This window comes from Biomphalaria glabrata, chromosome 2, assembly GCF_947242115.1.
Source record: "Biomphalaria glabrata chromosome 2, xgBioGlab47.1, whole genome shotgun sequence".
NCBI classification, from domain to species: Eukaryota; Metazoa; Mollusca; class Gastropoda; family Planorbidae; genus Biomphalaria; species Biomphalaria glabrata.
The window spans coordinates 37493406-37518700 of NC_074712.1; the positions used below are offsets into that span (position 1 = coordinate 37493406).

The 25295-nt window shown below is 34.2% G+C and overlaps 1 protein-coding gene and 2 long non-coding RNA genes across 3 annotated transcripts; 2 read left to right on the forward strand and 1 right to left on the reverse strand.

Annotated features, from left to right (window-relative positions):
* On the reverse strand, window positions 1-25295 carry LOC106066745 (glutamate dehydrogenase, mitochondrial-like). Its single transcript, XM_013225855.2, has 12 exons — window positions 24784-25295; window positions 22359-22559; window positions 6364-6450; window positions 5170-5258; window positions 4615-4713; window positions 3980-4117; window positions 3527-3664; window positions 2994-3074; window positions 2715-2838; window positions 1830-1921; window positions 1638-1700; window positions 1-772 (listed from the first exon to the last, which is right to left on the reverse strand). The coding sequence occupies exons 1-12, from the start codon at window positions 25142-25144 to the stop codon at window positions 653-655; spliced, it is 1593 nt and encodes a 530-aa protein (XP_013081309.2). The 5' UTR covers window positions 25145-25295; the 3' UTR covers window positions 1-652.
* Window positions 7509-7967, forward strand: LOC129924588 (uncharacterized). The gene is made up of 2 exons (XR_008776572.1): window positions 7509-7649; window positions 7747-7967. It is a non-coding gene; the product is annotated as an uncharacterized LOC129924588 (long non-coding RNA).
* On the forward strand, window positions 10645-20386 carry LOC129924590 (uncharacterized). Its single transcript, XR_008776574.1, has 2 exons — window positions 10645-11093; window positions 19994-20386. It is a non-coding gene; the product is annotated as an uncharacterized LOC129924590 (long non-coding RNA).

A 25295-nucleotide genomic window follows, 5' to 3' on the forward strand; every position in this document is an offset into this window, starting at 1 on the left:
TTTATGGATTAAATATTTGTATTTATTTCAGTGTTTGTAATAAATCAAAAGCTTAAAAACATACTTTCAACTTGCATCACTTTTAAATAGTTTTTAAAAAAAAAATGTCCACATCGTTGCATAATACTATTGCTATTGGACAATCAAAACAATTACACACACAATAGAACCCTTCACCTAACCATAGTGAAAGTCTTTTACATCATTCATCCATGATAAAACTGGCTTTACTATTAATTCTCTATTTAGATCTACCAACCATGAGATTCTTTGGTTAAGTGTGGTCAACATGTTCATTTCATTGGAAATCCCATTTTCAAGTTTTAAAAAAATGCATGGTAATACTTGTGTATTAATAAAAAAAAAATCTGCATTCAAAACTGTGATTCAGCAGAAGTAACCAAGTTTTATCTTAGCAACATTGTAAGACATCACAAGAGAATAGTCATAAAAGTGCATGTAAGTTGATTATAGCAATAAATGTGAGTACAATCATAGAAAATGTTTGCATTTGGTAACATTAAATTACAAAAAAAAAAAACATATTCAATCTGTAAACTAAAACAATTGTGGAGGCAATAATGATGGACCTTTTGAAGCTAATAACCCGCTATATAGACAAACACGAGGGAAGAAAAAAAAACAGCAGAATTTATGTAAATGTCAATCCAGCTTCTTGGTAAACATCAAATATTTTCTCAATGCTGCACATGTAGGCGGCTGTACGGATGTCCAATCCCAAGTTGTACTCCATTGCAGTCTTCATGATTTGCTGAGGACATAAAAAAAAATGATGGATTAATTAGGAGACAACAGAATTTTGTAGACATATTATAACACTCATAAATTTAAAACAAAAAATAATTATAATTTTAAAACTAATTAATTAGACATTCTGAAAATTTTTTTATTTCATTTTTAAATTAAACAAGAGAAGAACAAATTAGCAACCATTACTTAAAAACCTTCAAAATATTAGAGGAGTGACACTTTCTCCACTTGCCAGTGAGTAGGATAATGTAACATCAATGTCCAGCTATATAGTTGTCAATCTGGTTCTGTGCACCAGCACACAATTAGAAGAGGGCCAAGACAGAAAAAGCTATATAGTTGTCAATCTGGTTCTGTGCACCAGCACACAATTAGAAGTGGGCCTAGACAGAAATAATTTGAAAAGAGGAAAACTTCTTTTTGCCCAGGTGACAAGAAGGAAAACAAAGAGGTTCAGTGAGAAGGAAGAAGCTTCTATGCCTGGGAACTTGTTTGTGCCATATAGCGAGGATGTTAATCAAGGAACTGGTAGATAAGATTGAACTATTATTATTTCATGCTTGCCTCTCTTTGCCTTATTGTGTGAGTTCCTGTGTATTTATTGATCCATTTCACTAAGATAAATTTACCAGTATAAGCTTTTAAACCAAGAAAATAAATAACTTCACATTTTGTAGGACACAAGGGTTTAGCTTGTGAACCCAAGGTTCCTGCTGCAATCCTGTGTTTTGGATACCCAATATATATTGGGGAGAAGACAAATACATGGTTAAGGTTACATAGACCCTTGTAAAACCACCATAGTACCCCCCAACCAACCACCACCAAATCAGGCAACTATTTTCTTCCAAGTAAAGTGTACTTACCCTCCCTGACTTCTCCATGGTTTGTTCTAAACCTGAGTGTACAATATCTTTTTCTGAAGCTCCCTGAAATTTTCATTATAATAGTGAAACAACTTTTTATGGATAAAGACAATTATTTGAAAAGATTCCTGTATTTTATTTGTATGACTCCATTAAAAATTAAAGTCGTATTAAAAGAAACTGTCTACTTACAGCGATTCTCTTTTCAAACTCCTCACTTGGGACTACTGGGATCTTTCCACCATTTTTGCCAAATTTCCGCTCAAGAGATTTTTGTACGCTCTCTGTTGAAGTACAATATTTGGTTAAAATGTTTAACGTCGCTTTTGAACACACTTTTTAAGCTGTACTCAAATTTTAAAATTGATGCACATGTTACTTTCTGTTACTGGGCAGAATTGTACAGTTCTACAGCAGCCAAGCTCAACACAATTTGAAAAGACAAAGGCAGAGCCCTTAACACAAACATCAGATTGATGCAATCCTTGATTCAACATTCCTGTATGTGTGCAAATCTAAGAATCTAAATGCAGAATAAGAGAGGAACATCCTACCCATGGAACTGATATGTTACAGATTGTTTCTAGTTATCACATACAAAAAACACATTACAAACTTGGAAATCTGAAACTGCATGAGAATGGTGATTATAAGACTGTACAAGATCATCAGGGCCTGCAAAGACTTTTCTGCAATGAACAGTGAAGGAGAGGAGGATAAAAAACAGAGGAATGGGCTTGTCTGGAAGAGACTCTAGCCCTAGCAAAAAAAAAACCAGAGGAATGGGCTTGGCTGGAAGAGACTCTAGCCCTGGCTAAAAAACAGGAATGGAAAGAGCGTGTTGTCAGAAAAAAACAACAGACAAAGGAATAAATGAGTTGCTTTTTAAATTATTTTTTGTATTGATGTTAGATTGATGTATGACATGAAATATTGTAAAGTATTAACTAAAAATGAGAAAAAAATATATAGTCTTCAAATATCCCTAAAATACTCAATCAGTAATTTAAGTTAATATCTGACAAAATAACCTCTCTTGAAAAACATTTCAAGGACAAGAAATGCTCAATGGCTTACCAAGCAGGTGATAATTAGAATCCCTCTCATATTTAAAGGTGAGTCGACCATAGCTGACATGGTTGAGATTCTTTAGCCATTCAAAGTAAGAGACAGTCACACCACCAGCATTGATGTACAGATCCTTCAGGAGAGAAAGAAAATATTTTAAGTTAAGATAGATCTCTAAATAAGATTACACTTGTTACTAACATCTCATAATTTGTACACAATCTCAAGATTTCTTAATGAATCAATGTTACATACACAAATGTAAATATATAAAAAAATGAAACTCACTGGAATAACAAGAACATTCTTCTTTAATAATATGTTGTCTGCTGCCATTGTGGTGGGTCCATTGGCACCTTCAGCAATAATCTAAAAAAGTTGACAATTTAATTCTTATCAATTGAAAGTATTGCATCACACTGTCATTAATAAGATCATTCACACACAAAATCAATTTTTCAAACACAAGGTTTCCTTCATAAGGCTGGGCATTGGGGAAACCCAACGATTGTGCTATGCTCCAGATCTACATCACCATTATTAGTAAGATGAAATGGTCTATGGTGTAAGCCAGGCAGATATCTACATCTTCATTATTATAGCAAATATGAACACAGAACAGAGATATCATAGCTGTTTTGTTTTTTTTTTAATTTGGGAAAGAGAGGTGGGGGGGGGGGGTGAGAGAAAAGGAGATCCCTGTCATGGAGTTGGACAATGATGGATCTTTTTTATCTAATGCTCATCACCCAGACATAGAATCTGTCACCATGTAATTTATATTTACATTTATTTTTTCTTTATTTAAAGCACATAGTTACCTTAGCTTGAATTTTGTCAGCATTATCTTTAGTGATTTGTTTTTCACTGGCTGCAGGCACCAAGATATCACATTTTTCAAACAGAAGGTTTCCTTCATAAGGCTGGGCATTGGGGAAACCAACAATTGTGCCATGTTCCTAATATACAATGTATAGGCTATTTTTACAATACTGGTATAATAGTATAGTATAATTCAGTATAATAATCTATTGAAATGCTAGTTAAAATCATGACTAACTCAAATATTTCTATTTTTTCAAAGACAATGAAACAATTAATCTGAACTAAACAATATATTTTTTTAATAATTAATAGAGCTTTGACTTTAAACCAGTTTTGGTTCTACTAGATGTAGTTATTATCAGTTGGAAACATATCAAAGTTGTTTTCTAAGGTTTAGTCTAACTTGTTTAATGTGATATAAGGTACATAAATTAATAATTAATTCTTACTATTTTGTAATCTTCCAGTTCCCTGGCACTGATGCCATCAGGGTTGTATATACTTCCATTAATCTCTTTCACACCTATACACTTGGCACCTGCTCTGGTCAGGTATCTCATTGAATGAAGACCTACATTACCAAAGCCCTGGCATGGAAACATCAAGAATCGTTTATAAGAAAAAAAAGGTGGTACCACTTTGTGAATTATTTATATTTATTACAATTCAATGGTTTCCTAAACAAATTGTTTCCGTCCAAAATGACTTAAAAAAAAAAGAATGAACTTTTATTGCATTTCATTTTCAAATGTGCTAGTGTTGGTAATAGCTGTCTAGAAAATACACTTTTTAATAGATGTTTCCTCTATTGGTGAGCTAGTCTTTACAAATTAAAAGTATTTAATTCTTTTTGTAGTAGCTTTAAAAAAAAAAGCTTCTTTTGATACCATAATTTTAAAAGCAGAAAGGGTATTAATTTTTTCTTATATGGTACAAGATATTTAAGGAATAAAATAGAATTTAATCTAGAAAATTCAATATCTCCACTAAAGCCAACATTCGTTGAACAGACACTTAGTTAATTTTAGGAATCCCACTTATTCAATTCCAAATATAACACAAATTAACAATATGTAGGGTCTACCTGAAGAATGAATGTCTTATCACCAAAGCCAGGTGTAAGTCCAACCATGCTCATGTAGCTAGCATCCATTATGAAGTTGTATAGGCCATGATATAAACCCTGAAACATAAAATCAATCAAGGATACAAGGGAATTTCAAAATGTTTTGCATGCAAAAGATTCTTTTGAAGACCATCCTCATTAATTGATGGATACAACAGGTGAATCACTTGTCTCAAGGGCTGCAAGTCTCAAAAGGTACCTTATGTTTACATTTGTAATCATGTGTTACAGTATTTAGTTGTTGTTGTTTTTTTTTTAATATCACAAGGTCGTAGGGGCTCACAAAGACCTTCCTTCAGAGAACAATACCAGGAAAAGGAAGAAAAGGCAGACAGAAAAAGCGATGGGATGACAAATTAGAAGAATGTCATTGAAAGAGATTCTATCCAAGGCAAAGACAGAGAAATAAAGAAAGACAGTCAACAGATCATGTGTCAACAGACTAAAGGATAAGAGAAGGTGAAGGTTACAGTATGGTTTGTACATTTTTTCTGTGAACAATGTTAAACTCACCCTGCCAGTAGCTGAAATTCTGCCATGAATACCACCTTGAGGGATAGGTTTTCCTGTTACACAAGCTCTAGCATTGATGTCACCATGACCTACATAAAAAAGTTACTGAAATTATTATGACTACAATACTGTTGTTATTGATTTTAAACACAAATTAGACTAGATTTTACAAAAATCAACTTGGAGTTAAGAAAAATGAATAAAGATGATTGAAAAATGTTTTATGGAATGTATTAGATGTGAAGACAAAGCTGTGCTATTATTAAGTAATTCTGTTGTAACCAACCAACTAAGGAAAGTCCACAGAAAGTTTTACAAGCCTGAGTATATGGAGGGTAAAGTCCACTCTTAATTTTTTATATTTTAAGAGACATTTTCTAAAACATTGCTGTGGTATCAGATAGATTGTTAACTTTAGAAAAAGAACTCAATATATAATCTTAAAGATAGAAGAGCTCTCTAAAGTCAAGTGATATATGAATCATATATCACTGGGAAAGGACAAGAAGTCAACAAGTGGACAAAGCCAACTGAACTTGGGTTTCTTTTGATACAGAGTTATTTATATAGATACATTCTTAACAGTCTCCAGTAAAAAAACCTAGATTGTCTGGGTGTTTAGTGTTATTGTCTCTCCATTAAATAAACCTAGATTGTCTGGGTGTTTAGTGTTATTGTCTTTCTTAACTTTTGGTTAAAATGAAATATGCCTAGTCAGGCTCAGCTGATAGGTCAACATCCTGTCAAATCTATATTAAGTTTGACCTATTTTCACTAAAAGAAGATAAACCATGATTACATTTGCATTCATTAGCTACTTTACTACTTTGAGATAGCTATGTGAAAAATAGAATGTTCTTTAAAAAAAACAAAAAACACAGAGACTCATCATAAACTTAATCTTCATAACCAAAGCAGTCCATTGAACTCAATTTTGTGCAATCACTTTTGATTTTGTTAGTTATTTTTAACAACTGTATTTCCTGATCAATTATTGATTAAAGAATATGTTTAATAATCTAAAACAAAAAAAGCAAGACCAGATTCCTATCAATATGTCTGATATGGTTATTTATAAAAGAGGTTTTTTTTTTTTATCCATAACTAATTAAATTTATATTACTTTTAAGGATTCTGGTATCAGCTTTAAAGTTTTTTTTTAAGCTATTTAGTGAGGTATTAGTGAATACTTACCTAATGAGTTGGAGTAAGTATCAGATATCCAGCTCATCTCTCTCTCACCTGTGCCCATGTCAGGTGCTGGGACATCAATACCTGGACCTGTTCATAATACATGAACACACTCTTGTGTTAATATCATATAATGATACAATATATGGTCTCAGATCCTATGCTGACATTTTAAAAAATGCTGTCACATCAAATACTAACAAAAAATCGAGATTTACTGACATAGTGGTGTAACATTATATACCAGGGGGGATGGTGGCCATGTGGTAAAGTGCTTGACATCCAAACAGAAAAGGTCTCAATTTCAAATCCAGGTGAAGACTGGGATTTTGAATTTCTGGATTTTTAAGGCACCCCTGAGTCTACCCAAATCATTGTGCTGGCCACATGACACACTCGTTAACTGTGGGCCCTAGAAATAGATGACCTTTATATCATCTGCCCCATAAATTGCAACATCTAAAAGAGGTACTTTACTACTTAATATACTGGTACTAGGTTTAAAATTGATACTCTGGACTGGGACATTACTCTAAACTCTAAATGTTCCTTTATTTTACATTTCCAAAGTAATGGCATACCAAAGCATGGTATATAAAAACCTGATATACGAACTATTATCTGGTTTATAACAAAGCATGGTGTGTACATAGTTGATAGGCCTACTATTACCTGATTCAAAATTTATGTAGAACAAATACAAAATAGATCAGTGAGATTCATAACAAATGAATATTCAAATTTGATTATTTGATTAGAGTAACAGCATGAGTAAAATCACTTAACTTAGAGACACTTCAGGACAGAAGAATAAAAAGTAAAGTAGCTATAATACATAAAACATTGAACCATAATTTACAAATAGAAAAACTTAACCTAATGAAATACTCAGAAAGACACAAAGACAGAGGCACATTTCTTATTACATACACTAGAACAAATTCCTACAAGTGCTCCTTCTTCCCTAGTGCTATTAGAGAATGGAATGGGTTGCCTGAATCAGCCAGGAAAACCAACGACTTAGGAGTTTAAGTGAATAGATTGACACATTAAATGCCTAGGACGTGATCGTCTTCTTTTTTGAAGTAACGTCTGTAATATATAAGATTAGACATGACAAAGCATGGTGCCTGTTGGTGCGTAGATTATGGCATTCTAGCACCAATGTGTATTAAGTGCACTATTTTTGAACGCACTTTCTTTTTGTTGCCTTGCTTGTAAGTTAATGGAGTGTTTTTGTTCTGCTGGTGTAACGTTTGTTGAGATTCTTCTGTGTTCCCCTGTTTAGGGTGAGTATCTAAGGCATAACTGCGTTTCGCAGTTGTTTCGATGCCATAGTGATAGTCTACTAGACCTTTCTAGTTTGTCTTTACTTTGTCTTTACAGGGAGTTAGCTTGGGATTGGAAGTCTACGCTGGTGACTAAAGACAGCAGTGTCAGAGTGTGTTGTGTTTTCGAACATTAATGTGTACGTTGTGGGACAGCAAGGGATAGAATTATTATTTAATTAGTAAATTCACAGTATTAAAATGTTCCAAATTCAATGTCATTACTCCATTAGTTTGTCATCATACTTATATTTATATCATTAAATATTTACATTGTTACCAGTGAGTCATTTATTTATTGTAAGCACGAAGGTGCCTGGTTAAATGTCAGGGGCCCGGGCAAACGAGCTAAGGCCTTAACATAACCCTGACAGTGCCTACGAAGTAGATAGCCCTACTATTATCTGGTTAAAAACCAAAGCATGGTGTGTACAATGTTGATAAGCCTACTATTATCTTGTTCATACTAAAGCATGATGTGTAGAAAGTAGATAAGCCATACTATTATCTGGTTAAAAACCAAAGCATGGTGTGTAGAAAGTAGATAGCCCTACTATTATCTGGTTAAAAACCAAAGCATGGTGTGTACAAAGTAGATAGCCCTACTATTATCTGGCTAAAAACCAAAGCATGGTGTGTAGAAAGTAGATAGCCCTACTATTATCTTGTTCATACCTAAGCATGGTGCGTCCGTTCCCAGACGCACCCCTTCCCCGAAAACGATCTCCAAATTACACAAGGCAAGTGGTTACAAGGCCACAAGGTCTGAAAGGAGAACTTTACTACTTTAACTGGTTACAAAAGACCATAAAGCCCAGCGTTGATACAATAATACTCCTTAAAATCGTTGTTTCATGTTGGATAGATCAAATCTAGGCGTTAAATATATTGTTCTTCCGAGTTCCGACTGTTCTGTCTTTATAAAAGGCTTCTCAGCGTAACAAGATCTCATTACGTAGAGACAGTTACGTGCCAAGGTCGTGTTTCTTTCAAAGAACAAATCGTTTGGAGAGGTAGCCCCATTCCCTAAAGATCTAGGCCAGGCGACCGTGGCTATTATAAATCGGTCACCTTTCTATTCCGAGCTGCGTCAGCTGATGCATGTGATATATTTTAATGGCCAGCGTTAAAAATCAAATGGCCTTCAAGGTTGGGTGACTGGCAGAAACAGATTGTCTTCCCCTTTTCCTTCTCGTACAGTCTTTTATATAGTGACAAAAATAGAAGAATCAGCTGGTCTATGCATGGACCTTTTCAAAAGGGTAGACAAAAAACTTGAAGGCCAATACAGGTTGGTTTTTTAATCTATAACAACGTGGTGTTTGACCTAGTTCTAGGTCTCTACTCGCTATATAGCATGACATAGAAAGCAAACGAATATTTAGCGAGGCGTATCAAGACAACTGAATTTGGAAACGCATACAGGACCGCAAGGCAAACTGCGAAGTACAGCAGACCTAGATCTATACGGGGAAAAAATGTGAGGGGGGGGGGGAGAGATATAACCTTTGAAAGATATCTTCACTGTTGAAGTCCTTGAACACCCGCCCCCTTCCCCCATATCCCTCCAAAATGAACACGTGCAGGATACTGCAGACATGCACACACACACACCAGGCCCGACTTTAGGCATAGGGCCTCCGATTGATGGCACAGGAATCCAAAATGTTTTAGAGAAGAAATATGGAAACTTGTACCAAATGATTTTGTTGGGAGTACAATATGGCGTATTTTATTTTTTTCGCTGTTATTTTTTATTTTTATATAATCTATTGCATTTGGGGCCATCTAATTCACTTCGCCTAGGGCCTCCAATTATCTAAGACCGGCCCTGCACACACGCAACTGCTAGTAGCTGGCAAATCATACAACGTCACACACACACACAACTTTTTCCCGTGTCTCATCCTATCATTTGAAAGATCATCTTCCACTTGAACATTATTTTCTGAGTTTGTTCCGATATTTTTGTTCCTCAGTCCATTATTCTAATCCAATTTGCATAACATTCTCCCAGTCGCATCTCTAAAGGATGAATATATTAAACTGACACTTGAGTAGAAAGTGCTTATTATTCCGTAGTCGAGTTGCACCAAGACTATTTGGTCATGAAACATGGCCCTGTTCTCATGCTCTAACCTAAATAGTGGAGTGTTCACATCTCGCTCATGGGAGGGCGGTGTTTGTAGGCCTACTAGTATTACTGGAGCATTCATCGTTATGAATAATCTTCTATACTATAAAGTAGAATGTGAGGTGTATGTATGTTACTTATAGACATCAAAACCGCTTGACCAATCTTGATAAAACTAGGCAGGAATGTTTCTTGGGTACCAACTTAGACCTTAGTGTATGTATCGTAGCCCTAAAACAAACTTAAGACCCTAAAAAAAATAAAGTTGTCCGACTCTATTACAGCTATAGTATTTTATGGATCTAGGCCATGTCTACAATGTTGACATGAGAAAAGATCGAAAGGATTTAGACCTAGATCTAATTTTAAGAAATACAATTTGCGCAGATAGTTTTTTACTTTGACACATGAAAATACAAAAGAAGATCCATTGATTTCATTATATAATAAAATTAACCTTCAATTTTGTGTTTCAAAAGCATTTTTTGCATTAATTAGTTCGTTATATCTGTGACAGATTTCCTGGCGAACATTCTTTCATTAGACAATACCGTAATGAATCGCGTACTAAAAATTAATTCGTTTAATTGTTTACGTTATAATCCCATCCATAGATCTAAAACTCTAATTCAACACTAAGATGATAAAACTTCTCTTCGCACAGATAGTTTTATACTTTAACACATGAACATACTAATTATAGTCCATTGATTTCATATTTTGATCAAATAAACATTCAAATTTGGTTTTCTAAAGCATTTTTAAGAGACTACATTCGTTTACGAAAGCTGCGAAGCCGGGTTGAGATAGGCCTAGATCCATAGACATAAATAAATATAGACTGGAAGTAGGAAGTTATTTTTATTTGGGGGAAGTCAAATATGTTTTATGTACTATATCTATGTGAAAAAAAATGGCGGCAATTGAGCTATAAATTCTAGGACTAACATTTCAGCCAATATATAATTATGATCTTTAGTTTTGAAAAGTACAAAACTGCCATATTCCCAATATTTTGCCTTTGTTTCATAATCATAGACATAAGCAAATATATATAGGTTTGTGATGTGGATCTATGTTTGTTGACATGGCTTCTTTATTTATGTATGGCGGTCGTCTTATCGATTCAAATTGTTAGAATTAGTTTTTAGTTAAAAAAAAGTCAAAGAAAATGAGCAGATCGTGCTCTAATGTTCGTAGTACGATAGGCCAAGGATAAATTCTAAAGGTTAAAAAAAATTGAATATTATACACATTAACTTTCAGTTTCGGTAAGTCAGAATAATTCAGTATCACTGTGACTGTGACTAATTTAATATTGATAGATCTAAATCTAATAAATTAGACTAATATTTGTAATAACTAGGTCTAATAAGTTTCATACTTTTTACTACTAACTATTAAAGGGTAACTCCGATGGTTTTGACAATTTTTGATATAATATGTGTTTTGATTTATAGATAATGAATATATTATTCTTTTTTTTTTATTTGCAAGAATAACTTAGTAATTGATGTTTTTGTGACATAATTTTTCTGCGCATCCAAAACAGTCAGATTTTCACTGAATTTCTGTGTGACGTCACGACGGTGCACTCAAATCCTATTGATACTCATTGATAGGGAGGCGAAAAAGAAATTATCTTTGATAAAAAAAAATTTTCGTTATTACATCATTAAAATACTTTAAAAGAAATTTCTAATGGTGTATTAATTATGACTGTATGTTTGACCGTAAGAAAATTATGATTTTTTTGTGCTGTTTCGACCTAACATTGGTTGACATGGAAAAAGTGATGAGAGAGCTTGACGCTGGCTCAGCCGGCGAGACACACCCCCAAGGTCAAAAGTTAAAAAGTTGGAATTGAGTTTCGTAGACGATAGATCTACTTATTAAATAAGAAATTTAATAGTAGATCTAGTATTCGTAGTAAATTTCTAGCTCACAAATCTGATTTCATTTATATTTATGAACTTCAGTTGTTTAAAATGTCTCAGTAGTATCATTAATTGAATTCTTTGGCCTGGAAATCCAATGTATTGTTGGTACTGCACTGTGACCTGGTATTAACTTCAATTTTTTTTTAAATCCCATTTCCACAGCAGTGAAGTTGCTGAAACAGCTTCTCTCAAAATGGTTTGAGCATAAACAGGAATTAGCTAATGCCTTTGTAAAATATTTGCTCTTCAGGCGAATAAATTTTCCCCATTTTCCCTTTAAAACTTCATCTCTTGGAAACAAATGAAAAGAGACACTAATTTCTGTATCAGCATACTTGCTGATTTTATCTTTGTGATTGGAACTACTGCAACAAGCTGAAGAACAATATTTAATTTTCTTCAAGTAGAAATAGAGGTTTATAAACAATGACCGATTATAAATCAACGTGGAGACTAGATCTAGCTGTGAAGCGTAACAATAAATGCGATCCGATAGGTCTAGATCTAGACTAGAGAGTTTATCTGTTATATAGGTCTAGATCTATATTTAGCCAGCACCTTCGTGACGTCACGTTTTTAAAAACTAAAAACATCTCGCAGAATCCCGTTTTTTGGGGGGCGTGGAGAATTTTCTGTCTAATTTATTAAATATAAAATTTTCCGAGCATTTAAATAAAAAATGATATAATGTTTACTATTACAACTTTTTACGCAGAATTTAAATATGTCAATAACTAAAATTTGAAAAACTATCGGAGTTTCCCTTTAAACTAGTCAGTCTATCATATATGCATGCAGACTATAGACTAGATCTAGTATAAGTATAGATTATAGATCTAGTGACAATCTAGTCCTAGACTATTTATATACCAACTATAGACTAGACTATACAGATTACAATTATAGTTTATAGTATAGTAGTATAGTACTAGTAGTAAGTAGTATTTTTTTTACTATAGTATTTATATAGACTAGATCTAAATCTAGTATTTAAAACTATTTATAATTATTTTAATTATGTAAATTTAATAAATTTGGTAGGCACGATTAGAGATATAATAATACAGAAGGGGTTCTATCAATTATATAGGTTATGGCTGAAAAAAAACAAACTATAAATACTTTTAATTTTACACTGCTCATAACTGCTGTATAACTCATACAACTTATCTTTTCCCAAATGTTTCCCATAATAATTTTTACTTTATCGTCCAGTCTATATATAGATCTATGGGAATCCCAAGGACCAATGGCGAACGCTTTTGTGCCAGTTTTTAGTTTAGAATTTATAACTCCGCAATGGTTAAACTTATTAAAAAAATGAAAATATCTGCGGACTCCTCAGCTATTGGGCGATAAAACTAAATTTGACTCTTTTTTCCAAATCAGCTATTAAATTTATAATTCAAGTCAACTTACGGTAGGGGTCGGACCTAATCAGCGAACGCAATTTTCGCGGGAGTCATAATGAGCGAAAGGCCGTAAAAAATAGCGAAATAGCATGTTAAAATATAGAAAATTATGCTTTAATTAGTTCTATCATTTAACTTCTTCATGAAGCATTATAACTATTGTCCTCCTTGTGGCATTAGGCCTAAAAAATTTTTCACTTTTCTTGTGCTCCACATCTCCTTTCTCTGCTTGGAACTGATGTCTATATAGCCTACGAAACTTGCGATCAAATATTTTTTTAAAGAAAGAAACTACAAAATTCGATCTCGCCTCCTCCCTATAGGCTAGTCCACGTCGTTTTACTCTCCATTTCATAAACTCTCGTTACTGCGCCAATTTTTTTTTTAGGAACACATGTTCAGTGCACTTAATCACCATCAACTCGACCTCCCCCCCACACACACACACATACACACACGCGCGCTGATTGACCCAAAGGCAGATCCCGAATGCGATGGATTGATGATGTATGTGAGGCAAATCTACAATAGCTTGGGTTTCGGGCATGGAGACGAAAGGCTCAGGAGAGATCTTGTAATTTTGTACATGTATATTATATGATAATTCTTATATTTATTAATAAATATATAGTTCGCATTTTTTCCGCTCCTGAGATCGAATATTTTCTCCTGGAAAACTCTTGGAAATCTCCTGAAATCCTAATCTCAGAATGGTGGGGGAACCCTGTGAAAATGAATTCTGGTCTTTTAAACATTTATACTCATATTAATATCATTAATTAGTAACAAGAAGTTAACCAGCCAGTTAAAGAAAGGAGGACGGCAAAACAGAGGTCACCCTCATCCACCCCCCACCCCGTATAAGCCGTATAGGCCTAAGCGCTTGTCACAGATTACATTATAGAATTGTTTGTACATTTCACTTTTAAAAGAAAATATAAGCCCTCGACATGAGCCTCGGGATTTACCCCTCAAATTTAGACACTTAACAGCACGTCAGGATTTACCCAAGGGACGTGATTAGTATGTTTGAAATCTATTGGTTGATTTGAAATTAAACAAAGACATTTTTTGAAAAGAGTTAGCGCCAGAGAATTGGCGGGGAGTAAGAGAGTAACGCCAGTCGATAAAATAATGTCCTTGTAGACAGTCACGTTTCTAAGAGCTCTGTTTGAAAAGCCTTTGTAATATGTTTCATGCTCATTGATTTGTAATTTGTACATAAACTGTACTTACGTTGTATTTGAATAAAGTTCCAGAGTTTTGTTTTATCAAAGAATCGTCAATTGTGGTTCTAGATCGTCATTTTTGTTAACTATTGAATTCAAGTAAAATCCCCGGCATAACAACACATCGTACCATCTAAATGTTGTTACAGCGCTGTTAAGATTAACTGAAGCGTCATTTCACCCTCACTGGCACAGAGGAAAGTAACTGCCAGCATATGACCTCTGAGAGACTGTTGGAGAGCTGCGAGTCAAACATTTTAGACGGAAAGAAAATGCGTGAAAATGTGCTGGTCGTAACTGGGCGTAGTCATGTGAAACACGTAGTGATGCACTCATCCTTAATCTTCGAAATCCAAGACATTGGGTTAAGGTTAAAAATAGGCCTATTATTTTAATATTTCAGTTTACAAACAATAACAATAGATAAGACAAAAAGAAAAACAGATTAAATCAGTCATAAAATTATAATTAAATGGCTTTTTAAGCTTATTATAGGGGCTTTCACTGAATAGGTTTTCAGTTAAAAGGGTCATTTTGAGCGAACACCCCATAATATATTTTTTTCAACAGAATAAATAGCCTTAGCTATTATAGCTAACTATTTCCTCACCTATTTAGAAGTACAATATGCAATTTTTTTTCGGCCAATGTCCATTGGTGCTTTAAAATCGCCTTAAGTTCGGACCTATTCTCGTTTATCCGGAAACGTTTTGAGAATGAAATTTCCATACATGTCAACTTTGACCTTCAGCTATGCTTTATTGTATGAGGGAAAACGAAAGTGAATATGTGGGAAATGTAGAAAAATGGAGTCTTTGTAATACCATTTTATTAGTTCTGCAGTTACTTTTGAAATAAATATGAATGGATAAAAATTACGGGGAGGTGTTCGCTTTATATGCCATTTCGCTGATGGGCCTTTCCTATATATGTCTATGCCTAGATCTATATTCATTCATGAATCGCGTACTAAAAATTATTTCGTTTAATTGTTCACTTTATAATCCCATTCATTTAACAAAGCTATCGCTCTTTTCGTTTTTAATAGATATGAATGTATCGGCTTCGGGTAAACCCTTTTTCGCAAAACTAATTTTATTTTCGTAGCGAAAGAGAAATAACGTGAAAGTTTAACATACATCTAAATCCAATCCACTACATTAGTAAACACAAACTTAGACCCGCAGGCCGCGGGTAATGCCAGGCTAGTTACTAATAAAACACTCCATGCAAAGATACCTGGAATAGGCTGGTTTTAGTGAAGCCACGACAGGTTTATGAGACTGGAATCCTATACACCGAAAAGAAAAGCCTGGTGTAAGTTTTCCTAAAGAAGTATAACCACTTGCGATCAGTTCCAGGTGACTTTCACAGTCATAAGATCATTTTATTGGTGCAAAAAAAATAGAAATTCCGTTTGACTACAACTGCTCACCTCAGCATTACTCTTCAACTATAACAATATATTCGCAAACACGAAAAAAATGCAAGCTTTATTAATTTGGCTTCCATGTAGGCCTACTTCTCGGAGACGGCAAGTGACCTCGAAACACCCGTTCGGCGCATTCGCCGTCAAGCTGTTTCCACAAAAATCTGTCACTGGTAATGTCTAAGGCCTCTTCCCACCTGCTCTGAGGACCTCCATGAATGTGTGGCGCCTATTTGTACTAGGATGTCATCGCAACTCTTCTTATGCCTAATTCATTTTGTCGGAGAACATGTCCCGCAAACCTAATGCGACGCTCTGTCACAATCTTATTAAAGGGTCGACTCCCAGTTCGGCATAGAATTTCCTTGATTTACACCCGATCTCTATAACTGACTCCTAAAATCTGTCTTAGCCATCTTTGTTGAGCCTCATTTAGTCTTTTTCAATTTTGGCAGATGACTATTCACTGCATTTTTTTAAATGAGCCTCACCACTGGTAGAAATGTGTAACCTCTCTTGAAATAAAGTGACTGTAGTTGGCTTTAGATGTTATATAAAAAAGTGAAGTTTTATCGTCAAAATCATCTGTTTGGGATTTTATAGTAAAAAAATCTCTTGAGCTATGTTTTTTTTTTAAATTCAAAACCCCATTTAGCAACGGTCATAGCATTTAGTAACTGTAGTTTGCTTTAGAATAATATTGAAGATAAAGGTTTTCCACCTCAAAACGCTCTGTAGGGGGATTTTAAACTCAAAACAATCTGGAGGGGTTTTAAACTTTAAAAAAAGCCATCTGTAGGAGAGGGATTTAAACTCAAAACCCTCAATTGTCTTGGCTACGCTCAAATAATTTTAGTGTGTAATTTGCTTTTTTTATATTGAAGTATTTTTTAGCATCAAACCACTCTGAGGGGGGTTTAAACTCAAAACTTCTTTTGGCAACGCTCATAGCATTTTGAGTGCGTAATTTGCTTTTTTTCTTACACTGAAGATGTATTTTTTAGCTTCAAACCCTGCTTTCGGAGGGTTTAAACCCAAAACCCCTTTCTGAGTTTGTAATTTTCTTTGTTTTTATATTGAAAAGGTATTTTTTTAGCTTCAAACTCCACTGGAGGGGAGTTTAAACCCAAAACCCCTTTGGCTAAGCTCGTAGATTTCTGAGTTTGTAATTTTCTTTTTTTTTATATTGAGGAGGTATTTTTACCTTCAAACCCCGCTGACGGGGGGTTTAAACTCAAAACTGAGTCAAAACCCACTTAGCTACGCTCATAAAATTTTGAATGCGTAATTTGCGTTTTTTTATACCGGGTATAGAAGAGTTTATTTTTTAGCTTCAAACCTTATTATACTGAAGAGGGGGCGGGGGTTAACTCAAAACCCCTTTGGCTACGCTCGTAGAATTTTGAGTGTGTAATTTTCTTTTTTTATATTGAAGAGGGGGGTTATCGTAAATTCTGGAGGGGGTTAAAAATCAAAATCTTCCTTACCTGTGCTCGTGAAATTTGGGGGATTGTCGTTTGCATTTTTTTTTTGTTTTGTGTTATAGAAGAGGGGAATTTAACTGCGAAAACCCCTGGTGTGGGGGTTGTAAACTCGAACCCCCCTGTAGGGGGTTTTAAACTAAAAAAAAACCCTGGTAGGGGTTTTAAACTCAAAAACCCCTGGTAGGGGGTTTTAAACTCAAAGCCTCCTTTGCTGTGCTAGGGCTAGTGATAGTTTAGTATTAAAATCTCACATAAAATAGACACAATCAAAGCAAAAAAATCAGGCACTAAATTCCGATAGGTGGGGGGGGGGGTCATTTCGGGGTACCCCCCCCCCCCTGGCTACGCCCATGGGAGTTTTTACATCGTTCCGTTCTAGCCGTTCATGGAGAGGAGCCGCGACTGCTTCCATCCAGTTGTAGCTGTGGTTTAATGGGTGCAGTATGTCTTTAAGGATCGTGTGTATTTTGGAAAGGCATCTTTTGTCAAGGGATGGTAGCTTTGTTCGAGTGATATAGGGCCGTAGAAGAAAAAGTCATGAGTGATGAGAAAAAATGCCTTTTCAATCTCCAACAAATATGTCTACTACTAAGGGATAGTTTCAAAGCAAGTTTTAAACAGAATAAAGTGAACATTGGTTTTCAAGAGCCCAAGGCCCTTCCTAGACTGCTTGATTAATCCTTATTGAAAATTTGTTGTGATGACAAGGACCTTTTTTTTTCAATTAAAAACAACAACATTCCATAAAATGGAACAAATGTAGCACAGTCCATTGAGTGACTACACACAGACGTCTTGATCTTTTCCAATGTTCCCTAGTCAACGAGTAGCGTTGGGAATGTAACCTTGTTCGAGGTTTTTAGATCATCCTCATCGCATTAAACATTAAAAGAGGCTCTACTTAGAAAAAAAAGTTAAACAGAAGAGAATTCAGAGAATATTATGAATTGTTAGATAATAAATATGATAATCTCATACTCCATTGAGAGGTGTGCTGGCTTTGTAGAGGACAAGTTCTCGGAAGATTGTGAAAACTAAAACTTACTTGATTTTCTGGATTATACAGGGCATGTCCAAATAACAATATTTCAAAGGACTGAAAAGCCTTTCAAGTTTTTGTGACGTATTTAATAAGTAAAAAATAAAATGGCGCATAGGAACAAAAGGTTGCTCACCCCTTGCCCAAGAGATTATTTAATACATTCGCCCATAGTGTAATCTTCACTTTTCCTTAGTGTAATCTTCACTTGCCTATAGTGTAATCTTCACAATCTCCACAATAGTTGTTCAAATAAGGTAACATAATCTACTAAGAAAATGCTAGATGGTGCTAGATAAAACACTTGAATAAGTCTAACAGCTTCTCCGCTGTTCTAAAATTCACAGTAAAAATGAAAAAAAAAAAAGGATAAACAAGGTTACAAAGACAGTTTGTGTGGAAAAACAAACTTAAAATCGGCCCCGAAGTGGTCCACCCAGGCAGGCTTCAATATTTTCAGAAAGAACATCCAAATGAAATTATATCAATAACAAATGAGAGATAAGAATGGAGAAAGAAGGTTGACAGATCTTGTGTAGTGCCCCAATGGTGCTGCAGATCAAAGGATAGGTGCAAGTGAATGCAAAGTTAGATGTGAACCTGGCCTAATTAGTTCCCCTTTCAGACCTTGTGGTCTATAGGGCAGATGATGTAAAGTTCATTTGTTTTTGTGGCCTACGGTTAACGAGGGTGTCATGTAGCCAGCACAACGACCAACCGCCTTTACTTTTCCCCAACTAATGTCAGGTACCCATTACAGTTGGGTAGACTCAGAGGCGCCCAAGGATTCCGAAGTTGAAAATCCCAGTCTTCACCAGGATTCGAACCCGGGACCCTCGGTTCGGAAGCTAAGCGCTTTACCGAGCCTCTCCTGGTCTTTACACAATATAATTGTTTTGAACAGGCTTAATTTTTAATTAATTTGAACTTTAAAACGCATTACAAAAAAAATGTTCAAGAAAATGAAGTTCATAAGATTACTATTCGTTTTAAATTAGGTCTAACTTATAATGCATACTAATTAGCTTTTTCTCTTTAAAAAACTGTTTGCATAACTGATTTTAAAAATTAGATTTTTCGCTTTCAGAAAAAAAAAGTAGCCGTCGCATCAGAACTTTGAATGGTCTAAAATATTGTGATGTCGGATTTTCAATATCTTTTCTAGTTTACGAGATCTAAACGGGACGGACGGACAGACATTTCGCACAAAACTAATAGCGTCTTTTCCCCTTTCGGGGGCCGCTAAAAATGATTACATCACACTTACGAACATGGCGCTCAGCCAAATATTTAAGTGAGCAAAGGAATATAAACTTGTTTGTTGTTGGGGTTTTTTTTTGTACTAATACGAGTACATACTAAGCTACCAGGTGCTAAGATATTAAGAAGACAGTTGAGTGCTAAATCAAAATGTAACCAATGATGGACACCCACGAAACCACTGGATAAACGACACCTCTAGTGGACCAGGTTTGTTTGACGTAGATATCAATATGTTGAATGTATCGATACGAACAGTAGACACACGTGTACATCTACAAGTAACATTTTGGCTATGTGGGGAGGGGGGGGACTGTATGAAAAAATTCACTGTTTATTAACAAACTGTTTGTTTATATATACATTTTTTTTTAATAGACTTCAAAAGATGTTCTACATGACCAACCTTGTTGTGGTAAAGAGAATGACCCGGGACATTTGTCGTATCAATTAGTCTAATTAAGAACAGTGATGACAGCCATGGCGTGTTTTCGTTGAACACTGAATGAACAACATTGATTAATCGGCATTAATTAATAGTATTTCAAATACAAGAGCCAGAAACAACACGGCCACTCAAGAGTACACGTGACCACTACTGAGAACACAGAAAGAAAACAATCAAAGAGTATCTCGGTGCTATTATAAGATACAAAAATGTGGGAACCGTTGCTTCTAAGTGGCACAGGTTTTGATTTTCCCTACACCGACAATGTCAGCTGATCATACGTCACCACCAGTATTAGATGGCAGGCCTTATCCCATTCAGACTAAACCTTTAAGTTGTAGCCTAAATTTGGAACAGTCATTTGTCTAATTTATCTAGTTCAAAATGTTTAATAATGGATCGACAGAAATCTCAGCGGGTTTAATTAATTCTAATCAATCTACTTTCAACTCCAATGAAATAACAGTTATAAAGCAAGCAAGCAAGCGTGTTAGTGTCGACTGGTGCACAAGCCTTCTTGACATGAACATGCCAAACGTCATAAAATAGTTCATTGATTTTGATCACATTATAAAAAAAATTGCTCTAGAAAAAAAAAACAGCTTTTATTACCAGATATATCCGGTTGGGGAGGGGTGGGGCAACAGATTGTTATACATAAAGAATCAGGTCAGCATATCATGTGTATGACCACTTTTGTCACGGCACCTCAAAATGGACGGCTTAAGAACCATTACATGGCTGTGAAACGAGGTCACCGATTTCGATGTAGGGCATTGATTCTCAAATTATGTTCGAATTACAACTATTGTATTAGGTGGTGCACTGATTTAGGAAGACTACAATAATAAACACAGACATCTGTGTTGATATGAGAATCATTCTGAATGGTGTAAAACTATATTTCTTGAAAAGGCCCATAACAATAAGCAGTTGCGCCCTCCAGATGTGCTACGTACACTACTGAAGAGACTGGCTCTAGGGAAGGTGTCCGTGTACTTTGTTCTATGACCTACTTTATCAGCACTGAACAAATATTGTTTCAGATTCCTTCACCTACTACACACGCGAAATGGCACAGCCAAAGTGCATCATCATCATGCTAAATACTAATTCAACGCCCTTTAATGCTGTCAAGGACAATCAAAGTACTTAGTTGCAATTGTGTAATCTACTTGGAAAGTAGCTTATAATGTACAACTTAGTTTATACTCCACTGTGGGCCCAATCGAAATACACTATGGATAACAGATAAGTGCTGTTAAAGAGAATTTATTCTTGGTAAATCTACTTGATTTCCAAAGACAGAAAGTAAGCAGAAGCAAAAATGGGACAAGTTGCGTACCAAACAGTTTTATAGATTATATTTCTGACCAAACTAACCATCTAAACTTTCCTCAAACTCGGTAAAAACAGACAGATGCTATTGCACTCTAGCCATTTTCCATGTTAATAATTTATTTTATGTCAAATTGAAAAAAAAAAAAAAATTTTGCCAATAAAATATGGAGTCCAACACAAAAGAAAAACTAGCAGATCTAAAACAATAATTTGCTATTGAAATCTACTAAAAGAAAGAATTGTATAATGATGCTATTGTATTGTGCATGCTGAGCTACATGAAGACATTGCTTATTGATACACAAACTCATTTTCAGAAATTGACTTTCAAGCTAAAAATTGGAGAGGGGGTGTGTGTGGTGAGGGAAGTGTCTAAAGCTAAATTGAAACAAACACCAGGATTTGTAACATTATTGTCAGGGTGTCTGTCAAGCTCTAAAGAGTAAGCATGCATTGTGTTGAAAAGACTAATGGGTGAAAGTTTAAATTCTATCTGCCTCAAAGACTGCTAGGTTTCAGTGGGATAATACTGTGTTTCTTTTAAGAAACCCAGGGTAAGGTACATGGGAAAGTTTAACAAGCTTAAGTTTAATCAGTTAAGTTTAATCAAGTATTTTTCTTAATTAATTTAATAATATAGCTTGATAGTTGTGATGAAAAAAAAAGATTTTTTTGGTATAATTTATAAATGTATATATTTTAATCAAATTTAAATGATTCATACAAAGTAAGCATATGGAAGTGTTTACTGAAAGATATTTATAGATTTTAAATTTAACACTTCTGTCAACATTAAATATAGATTGCCCACAAAAATTCCTGGTAGATAAGTCTGATAAGCTCAAAGCACTTTACAATGTTTTAATGCAGCATTTTGAAAGTTGGCAGCACATGACTAGAAAAGAACTCCAAAATTAGTTTTCCCTGATCAATGTCTAGTTGTTTCTAACTCACCTATAAAGCCTTTCTTGGCTAGTTCAACTGTGAAACGTCTTGTAATTTTCTCAAGCTCATTCACAGAGTAATCTGCTGGATTGATTTTAACACCAGCCTTGGCTCCACCGAATGGGACGTCTACTACGGCACACTTGTAGGTCATAAGAGCAGCAAGAGCCTTTACTTCGTCCAGATTGACATCCAAGCTGTAACGAATACCTGTAGTAGTGTAAATTAAATGTGTTGAAGCAAGAGTTATAACAATGTTTGCAATTGATGTTTTCATTATATATATAATATATATAATTTGCTTTCTTTAATTTTTTTCATCTACAAGAATGGACTTACTATTTGTCAATATTTTAGATTTTTTAAAGTATTTAACAAAACACTATAATCTACAATACTTTTAACAAAAGGTTTAGTATACATATTTACAGATGTATAATATGGTTTCATAACCCAGGAGTCTCAAGTTTAAATCTCAGTGAAGACAGATTTTGAATTTCTGGATTTTAGGGCACCCCTGAGTCCACCGAAATCTAATGGGTACTTGACATTAGTTGGGAACAAAAAAAGCAGTTAGTTGTTTTGCTGGCCACATAACACCCTCACTAACTGTAGGCCATAGAAACAGATGATCATGACCTTTACATCATCCACCCTATAGATTGCAAGGTCTGAAATAGATTGTTTACTTTTTTTTTCACACACACACACACATTTATAATAACAAAACATATATACTTTTGAATTCATTGAAAGTAATTAAAGTTGTGAGGAAAAACTATATAACATACTATGTACACATTTGTAGTTATTATTTTTGTATTGCACTTTTTCATGCTACTTTAGTATACTCAGAGTGCACTGGTCTATTTCATTTGTGAACATGTAGGAGAAGGGACTAAGTGAGAAAAGATTTCCATGCTGTTTCAAAGTACTCAGTCAACAGTGAAATCTTTTTAAAAGTCTCCATGGCAGCACAGGGATTCAAACTTAAGCCATCCTCTCAATCAGTGTGAATTGGTTCATATCCCCTTCAGCCACATGACCCACATTTAATTGGCAAATATTTAAAAAATTATTAAATTGGTGTAAATAAGAATAAACTTCATTACTGATTTGTTACTAAATATTCATATTTTTAATATTTGTTTAAAATTAAATGTCTACTGAATAATCTAATTAAACATATGACAATCTAGTTAAATGTTTACAATTCAGTATATGTATGTAATCAGGACAAGTGTCATGCACTTAAAGTGTCATTAAATATTATCTGTGTTAACTTAAGATAAGTTTTGAAATACCTGATGATCATGTTTAAAAAATTTTAAAAATGTACAACTGTTTTGTATTCTCTATAGATGTGTGATATGTGATGATCCTTGGCCTACTTAAAACAATAATGCATTACTATTGAAAATTACTCTAAGAAAGTTATAACAAATATATAAACATTTTATATTCCTTCTTGACTGTATTGGGATACAAGTTATAAAAGCAAACTTTAAACTATTAAAAGTCACAATAATCTGTTCAAAAAAAAAAAAAAAAAAAAAAAAAAATATATATATATATATATATATATATATATATATATATACTATTTATATTATTATAATAGATGTCATTACATGTATAAGTATTATAGGCTATAGATCTACCATAATTGAACATCTCCATTTTATGCTTTTTTTTTTTTTCTGTCATTTTTTTTTTAATTTGCCCATGAATGCCACGATTGTATCGAATCATTTATATATATTTTATATTACAGGGATAGAAACCTGTACCATGCCTGCAGTGTTTAGTACATTTATAACTATGTTTTCATGATTATATAGATCCTAAACTCTAACTAAACTAACTATTTTAACTATTTAATAAACTACAGCATTTAACATTACTAGTTTTGAATCAAGATTTAGATATCTTGTACTTATCATATGGCTGATTGTTTATATTTTAGAACATACATAGTCTTAGATGTCAGTTCATAATTAATAATATTAATAATTTCTAAAATAATACTTTCTTTTACATACTCATAGGTTCTAGATCTAGATTTAGATTCTAGATAGTCTAGATTTTCTATCCAGTAACAGTATTATTTGAGTACATTTATACATTATGTCAATTTTCATGCATAAATAGACTAGTTGTAAACACTAGTTACTCACTGTTTGTTAATACTGTTATGATTATGATCATTATGTAACAAACTGTAACTATATATATTTATAATATAATAATTACATTATATATATAGATCTAGACAGGATTACAACATTCTATGCTACTACTACTGTAATGCAGATCTAGTATAGTATGACCATGAATATGATGATCTGAACATTAATAAATAAAGTTTATACACTACACTGACTACAGTCTACAGCTCTAGACCTAGACGGTCTATCTTTGCTTTGTAACTCACCTCCTTTACACGGTGTTCTGTGTTGGCTGTGCTGAGCTCTGTAAGCTTCAATCATCTCGTATGTCCCATTATCTCTTTTGATCGGGAAATTTACTGCCAACACATGATTGCACGGCTTAATAACACTTAATAAACCATTGACTACTTTATTTTTCTCTTCCAAAGTCAGGTTTTTGCCACGCACTTTTTTAAGTAAACGTTCTTTAAGTAAATGAGATGATTTGTCGAAAAACAATTCAACTTGCTCAAAAAAGCTAGGCTCCTCATCACTAGCACTGCTGTAAGATCGAATACATCCTAAAACACCTGGTCTAGAATGTGCCAAAGCAGAGCTTTTTGAAATCGTCACAGCTCGCAACATGGTTGCTTTCCTTTACTTCCAAAAAAACAAAAAGAACGGACCGTCACAAGGTACCCACGCTTTATATATCCTCTTGGGTTTACTGAAATAAGCGATGTTTAGAAAAGACAGTTACCGCATTTCCCAGTCCTGAGGTGGTTTGGCGATTGGC

Bases quoted from the DNA above. Each gene is read 5' to 3' on its own strand.
- LOC106066745 (XM_013225855.2), bottom strand. From the start codon at position 25,144: ATGTTGCGAGCTGTGACGATTTCAAAAAGCTCTGCTTTGGCACATTCT. The intron at 5,259-6,363 runs GTAAGTATTCAC...TTTTTTATGTAG, and splicing joins TACTTACTCCAACTCATTAG to GTCATGGTGACATCAATGCT. The intron at 3,075-3,526 runs GTAACTATGTGC...CAACTTTTTTAG, and splicing joins CTGACAAAATTCAAGCTAAG to ATTATTGCTGAAGGTGCCAA.